The following is a 6,864-nucleotide window of genomic DNA, read 5'->3' on the forward strand; positions in this document are numbered from 1 at the left end:
CTTGTCATGAGCTACCACACACTCGCACCGCACCTCGCCCACCGGTCACAAAGCTTGAGCATGTTCAGTCCAAATCAACCATCCAATACCACGAAGAAGGCAAACCAGATATAGGGTCTGATATTCCACATTGCGGTGACAAGGAAAGCGATGGCCTTAGTGAAGTAAGTGTGAGATTGTTCACAAACTTCTTTGAAGCCGCAAAGGTAGCGGTGCGAGCTTTCGCTAGCTCTGAGATCTCTTGCTATTCAAGCTACGATGAAGCTACCTTCCTCAGCAGCGGTCTCTACTATGGTGGCAGCTATTAATGGTATTGCGGACGGGTATATTTCATCCCAACAGGATGAGTTTGATGAGAATGTTGGGGATGAAGAAAATGCCGATGGGAATAAGGAGGAAAATATAGAGATGGGTAATAATGAGGATGCTAATAAGGATGAGGACGGTGAACTGAATTTGGACAACGTGGTCAATAATATCGTTGGAAACACGTTATCCATTTCAGCGAATGTTGTGGAGAATGATCACGTTGTTAATGACGATGTGGACAGGATGGGTGGATGGTCCGACGCTGATTTACGTGCGGCATTGGAAATTATGGATGACACTTTTGTACCGATTCGTGCACCAGATCCCAAAGTGACAAGCAAACCCATTCGGAAACGTCGTAAACCAAGATTGCCAACCCCATCAGATTGCCCACGGTGGAGGCTGCTAGCAGACGACGATCATTTTTTGTCTTCGAAGAAGACAGATCTATTGATCCTCGGTCCCACCAACACCAACACCGGTTGTCGAACTAGCGAAACCCCAATTGTTATTGATTTGCACGATACTCCAATGATTCCGTCGTCCGTCCACCATCTCCGAAATCTGTGTGTGGAAGAATCGAGAAATTGCCACGAAAAACCATTGGTCACTCACCTGTACATTCGTCGTCGTCATGGAAACCGTTTGTCAGGTGATGAAACCACCGGTCCGTGCGAAAGCGAGAAGAAGAGGGACTAGGTGAGGAAAGCATACAAGGTGAGGAAAGAATAGATCGAGTGTCGGAGGGAAGAGGATGAGGGAACAGATTTCCTACATTATCGGTACCATCGGTTTACGATCATGTTGATGTCACTAATGTTGATGTCAATAATGTTGATGTCAATACTCCTGCTATTGTGCGTCCTAGAAGAGAGATAATTCTGCTGCACGCCTATCGATCTCCGTATCTCCAAAGAAACATCGGTGTTATTCTTTGCTTTTAATAGGGAGGAGAAAATATTGTTGGATTTCGGGCTTTGCTCAACAAAGTAGAACAAAGGTATTTGACTATGACCTTGTTTTGTAAATCTCAGGTCTCATTTTGTGAATCGGGTAATTTATAAATCGTAGGGCTTATATTGTGAATCCAATATTTGTTTTGCGAATCGACGGCTTGTTTTGCGAATCGATTGTTTTGATTGTTGAGTGCGGTGATATTCTTTTTCAAAGTAACACTCGAGAGATTGACAAGGAGCATGTTGAGGACTATACGAAGGTGATCGAGTATGTTAAGTCTGTAAATATTTGGTGTGAGATCCTAAACAAGTAATGAGAAGTTGAAATCACCGGATTCTCTGTTCGTTTATTTGTTCCATACTCCAATGACGGTGTTAGTTTCCCCCGGGTTGTCCGGAAAATATTGATGTTTCTTGATACAATTAGTAAGTTTTGGTTTGGTGTTATTATGTTTTGTGAAACCTATTTTCATCTTTATGTTCTTCTTTTCATTTCATCTTGTCTTGTTTTCAGATTTGCACTCCAATCATGTCTACATCATGCCCACCGTTCTTCTTTTGTTTCGACCTTCGATGGAATAAATTGTGAGTCATACACCCTATGAATGGAGTAGATGTTAACTATTTACGATTATGTGCAACCTACGGTGCGTCTTTTCCTCCATTTCTGGTTATGCAAAGTTGTGAATTCACGATCAAAGTGTTTGACAAGCATGTAACACATCCACATAATTAAGTGCTAATTTAGGTTGTGTCTGTGCAAAAAGACAGGCTCATTAATTGGGTTTCACCAAGATTCGCCGTGAGATGATGGTGACATGATGCTGAGTTGTTTATCCCTCCTTCAATTTTGAAGTCCGGTGAAATGGATACCGGCGTCTATTTGTTTCACCTGTTGGAGCATTACAAAGGGAACAAAAGCGATTGTCCTTTAATTATAACCGTAAGATACCTTTACTTAACCTTGTGAACCTGAGAGTTAGATTTGTCGGACTGGAGTTAATTTCTGAAACTGGGGCCGATTCGTGAACTTTGGAATAATTATAAGGACTTTTTGTTTTGCATTTATAGGTAAGTCAATCAAACGCTATGCATTGAAGTTATGCCTTGAATTATGACCTCCGGTGAGAACATGTTGAAAGCTTGTCGAACGAAGTGCGGAAGAGTGGAATTGTGTGCCTATGTATGACCCATTCCCTTATTAATCATGTTTTGTGAATCTTAGATGTTATTATTGGTTTTATCCGTTGTTCTTAATTTACGAATCGTGGGTCTTATTATGTGAATCAAAGATCTTGATTTGTGAATCACAGATCTTAAGCTGTCTTATTAATATTTGTCAGGGGCTACCGGCGTCTACCTTATTCTGAAGAGGACCTTGTGAAGTTTATTTGGCACCGCAAAGGAAGAGATGTCACACAGTAAGTATTTTTCCCCTTTACTTTTATTTTTTTGTGCTTTTCCCTTGCCCCTTTACTTTAATTTTTATTTTTATTTTGGATAATCCTAGTAATGTTTCTTAATGTGCCTTACTACAGCGAGGCTATGGTGTGTACTGAGTGGATGGAAGTCACACGAGCGGGTTTATCTACGCTTAGACCGCGTCAGTGGGTTATGGATCAAGTAAGTAGACTACTATCAGCGTTCATTTCATTGTATTATACGTAATCTTTTGTTTCATTCCTAATATTGTTTTTAGGTGATTGATATGTTTGGGATTAAGACGACACTTCATCGACCGGATCTTCTGTACTTGCCATCGACTGTCATCGTGGTTAGCTTTGAACTTGTTTTAATATTCAAGTATCTTGATTATCCCAAATTGATATGGTTTGTAAAATCACCTTTTGTGGTATGTAGAACTGTACAAAGAAGAAAAACCCTTGTATTTGGAATCAATACATCAATGGGACATACAAACTTAGGTGAATGGTGCCACCATCAGAAAGGTCCGGTCCCTCCACAATTTTTTTTTTTTTTTTTTTTTTTTTTTTTTTTTAATTTGTGGCGGACATGTAGGGCTGTAAATTGGAGACTAATCTTTATTATATCAGGTTTTTATACCGCTGATCAAAGACAAACATTGGTGGGCTTGTATATGCGATATGGAGAGTAAAACGAATTACATCCTCAACTCAAGCAACAACGTACAGTCTTATGATGTACATAATACAACCATAGACACGGTATTAATTATTTGCCTAATCTAACCCTTGACGGTTTGTGAATCGAGTATATAAAACATTTTTAGTGTACAATCGGTATTAACTCGAAACATTTTCAGGTGGCCAAATTATCTCCTATTTTGGCAAGAAGTTCCCCGTCATATTATCCCATGCGGTTTCTGCACTCTCACAGGGTTATAACTCTCAAAGTTCCTCAACAATCAAATAAGTAAGTTATTCCCTAATGTGTCCGCTTTACGGAAATTAAATATTGTTTACTAAACAGTTGAACACTTTACTACATTCAGTTTTGATTGTGGAGCTCACGTGTTGAGGTATTTGAGTATGTTGGACTGTGAGCTCGGTGATTGGCGAGAATCCGGACAATTATCAGGTAAGAAACAAGTTGAACAGATATCGTACATGAAATCAGTATTTGAAAAGTGTTGTTCATTAATTTCATCTATAATTTCTTACAATTGCGAGAGAATGCGATTTTGAAAGTCCAGTAATGATGCAACTACTTTCATGGGATGCAAATACTAGAACGATGCAGTCCGGTTCTTTAATAACTTTTGCATATCAAATCCCCATTCATTCATAGTATCCGCGATATTTTAAATAGTAGCGAGCCATGCTTGTCCGTGTATATATTTTGAAATATTTTATGTGTTTTATGATATAGGAGTATAAGTAGCAAGATGTGCTTGTCTATGGTGGTGATATGATGTGAAGCAGGGAGATCGTTCTTGGTGTATGCAATCAAGTCGACAAAATGAGACCGAGATTCACAAAAGAATGTTATTAGTGAATATGGTATAAGCAGGGAGATTTAACTTGTGGTGGATACAATCAAGTATTATGTTAGTATAGTATTAGATGGTATATGCAGGATCTATCAAGTATTCTAGTGAATATGTTATTAGTCATTTAGTTGGGTGCTAATCTGCTTATTTAGTAGATCTCCTTTTGAAATAGCTGATTTTAATCAATGGAATTGATTAGTCGCTTGAATTTGTGAAATTTGACGTGGATGATTTATAAAGCGTCTGATTCGCAAAATTAGATACGAGATTCACAAAAGAATGTCTGAGATTCAAAAAAAAAAAAGACGATATTCACAAAAAGATGGATTCACAAAACAAGTCGACAAAATGAGACCTGAGATTTACAAAAGAATGTCTGAGATTCAAAAAAAAAGACGATATTCACAAAAGATGGATTCACAAAACAAGTCGATTCACAATATTAGACCTCGGATTTATATATTGTCATTCACACGGTAAGATTCATGAAATAATATTTAAATTGTGTCATTCACAAAATAAGACCGTTTAGCCGAGTTGACGTTCCTTTCTAATAAGATTACGAATCTTCCTAATAATCGCGAAAATTAGACCCAGGATTCACAAATTAATACCAACAAATAAGATTTCCAGGTCTTTTGTACATATTAAGATTTAAGATTCATAAAACAACCTTTTACATTCACAAAAGAACCTCTCAGATTCACAAAAATAAGATCCACAAATAAGATGTCCATATTTTTGGAAACCAATAATTGCCAAACTAAAAGACTGCTCCTTTCAAAATTGTCAGTGTCTTCTTCAATCATCATATCTATTTCTCAAGGCTTAAGAAGACTCTTTCCTTCATTCTTCATCCTCATCCCCTTCCTCTTCTACTTCTTCGTCCGCTAGCTCTCCCTACGTAAAAGACACAATTTGGAATTAGAAAGATGTTTACAAACATTAGATGTACAATAATAAAAGTGAGGATCATGCAAAATTGGGTGACACGACGTGAATCACATTCATATAAGCCAACTGTTGTCATTTATGTTACAAAGTGAGGAATTATATCAGGTTACTACATACAATCAGTCTCATTTTTGTGATTCACAAATAAAGATATGTGATTCACATAACAAAACCTTAATTCACAAATTAAGACCGGGATTCACAAAGCAACCTTTGGGATTCTCACATTAAGATAAAGGATAAATAAAATACTTGATTAATATCGGATGTAGTTGCGTAGATGAATACAAACCGATTCGGTGGAGGAAGGTCCTGCAAAATCATATGGACAATTCCTTTTGTCGTGGTTGCCCTTGCGCCTACGATTAGCACACAACCTTTTTGCTTTTTCCGCCTTCTTGATTGCCTTATTTTTCTTGCTCACCAACCGTTTACCACAGCCTTTGTTCTTAGACACATTAGGCGGTAAGATGTTGGTTTCTTCTGGAACCTTGCAGCCCAGTAGAAGCTCAATCTGTTGTTGTTTTGTCAACGGTTGAGTGTTTCCCTCTAGTTTTGTCATGAATTCCTTGATTAACTTGGCAAACTCTCTCACATCCGACTCTTCTTTCCTTTTGAGCATACCAACGATTAATCTGAATCTCAGACCACACCACAGACATTCCAATCTGTTTTGTGTCTGGTATTGTTGTATTTCTAATGATTCCCATTCCAATCATAAACGTCACTTTTGAGTGCATTCTTGCTCCACCTTTGCAAAATATATTTATCAGGTATGTCCTTAAACTTTCCCGAACAAACCCAAATGATGTGACTGCATAAAATACCTCTCCTTTCAAACAGTTTACATGTGCACCTTACATCATTCGTGCTTCTACTGCACTCAACTGCAAATTTTAGTCTTTTCTTTGCATCCTCAACTAACGACACTTCAAAGTTCGTCACAGGATCTGGCGGAGTGTATCCAACCAAACTGCAGGTATTTATTGAAAGCTTCACCTGGTTTTGGAACTCATAGAACATCGCATGGGTATAGCTTCTCACTGCTTGTGTCTCCCATTTTGACCCATACGGTGTTTGGATTGAATTCGCATTCTCCTCTTCACGGAGCTTCAGCAGGTGCATTTGGTGGTCAGTGGCGCTTTCATAGCGCACCAAAAACTCAGTTAATGTCCCGTATTTGTTTTCAAACCGCTTAAAGAAACTATTAGCACTCTCTGACCTTTGTGTAGTTCGTAGTAAACCGCCTATTGGCACATTTCTGAAATAAGCGGGTATCCATGTGTGTCTATCAGCGAACTTCCCATTCAACCACGTATTGTCTTCCAAGGAGAAATCGTTCATGACTTTAAGCCACTTCTCTTCAAATTCCCCGGGCTCCAGGTCATCGTCCCATACAACACCGTTCAGACGGGTTAAAAAGTCGGTATCTCTACAAATTTTACTCCCAACCTTGTCGGTTATTTTCTTCATGATGTGCCACATGCAAAACCGATGTTTCATTTGTTTTGAACTTAGTTGCAATGAACAAAATCAAATTATCGACCGTCACCATCATTTTATAATAACTAAATTCACGCAGTTTCACATAACAAAGTCATACGATGCACTATTATGTAAATCTCAAGTCTTATCCTCAGATTCGGACTATACATCATATAGCTTATTTTGTGA

The 6,864-nt window shown here is 38.3% G+C and overlaps 1 protein-coding gene across 1 annotated transcript; it reads right to left on the reverse strand.

Annotated features, from left to right (window-relative positions):
- Positions 1-5,082: 5,082 nt before the first annotated feature.
- Positions 5,083-6,663, reverse strand: LOC141620899 (protein FAR-RED IMPAIRED RESPONSE 1-like). Its single transcript, XM_074437649.1, has 3 exons — positions 6,047-6,663; positions 5,483-5,825; positions 5,083-5,136 (listed from the first exon to the last, which is right to left on the reverse strand). The coding sequence occupies exons 1-3, from the start codon at positions 6,661-6,663 to the stop codon at positions 5,083-5,085; spliced, it is 1,014 nt and encodes a 337-aa protein (XP_074293750.1).
- Positions 6,664-6,864: the final 201 nt, after the last annotated feature.

This window comes from Silene latifolia, chromosome X, assembly GCF_048544455.1.
Source record: "Silene latifolia isolate original U9 population chromosome X, ASM4854445v1, whole genome shotgun sequence".
Lineage (NCBI taxonomy): Eukaryota > Viridiplantae > Streptophyta > Magnoliopsida > Caryophyllales > Caryophyllaceae > Silene > Silene latifolia.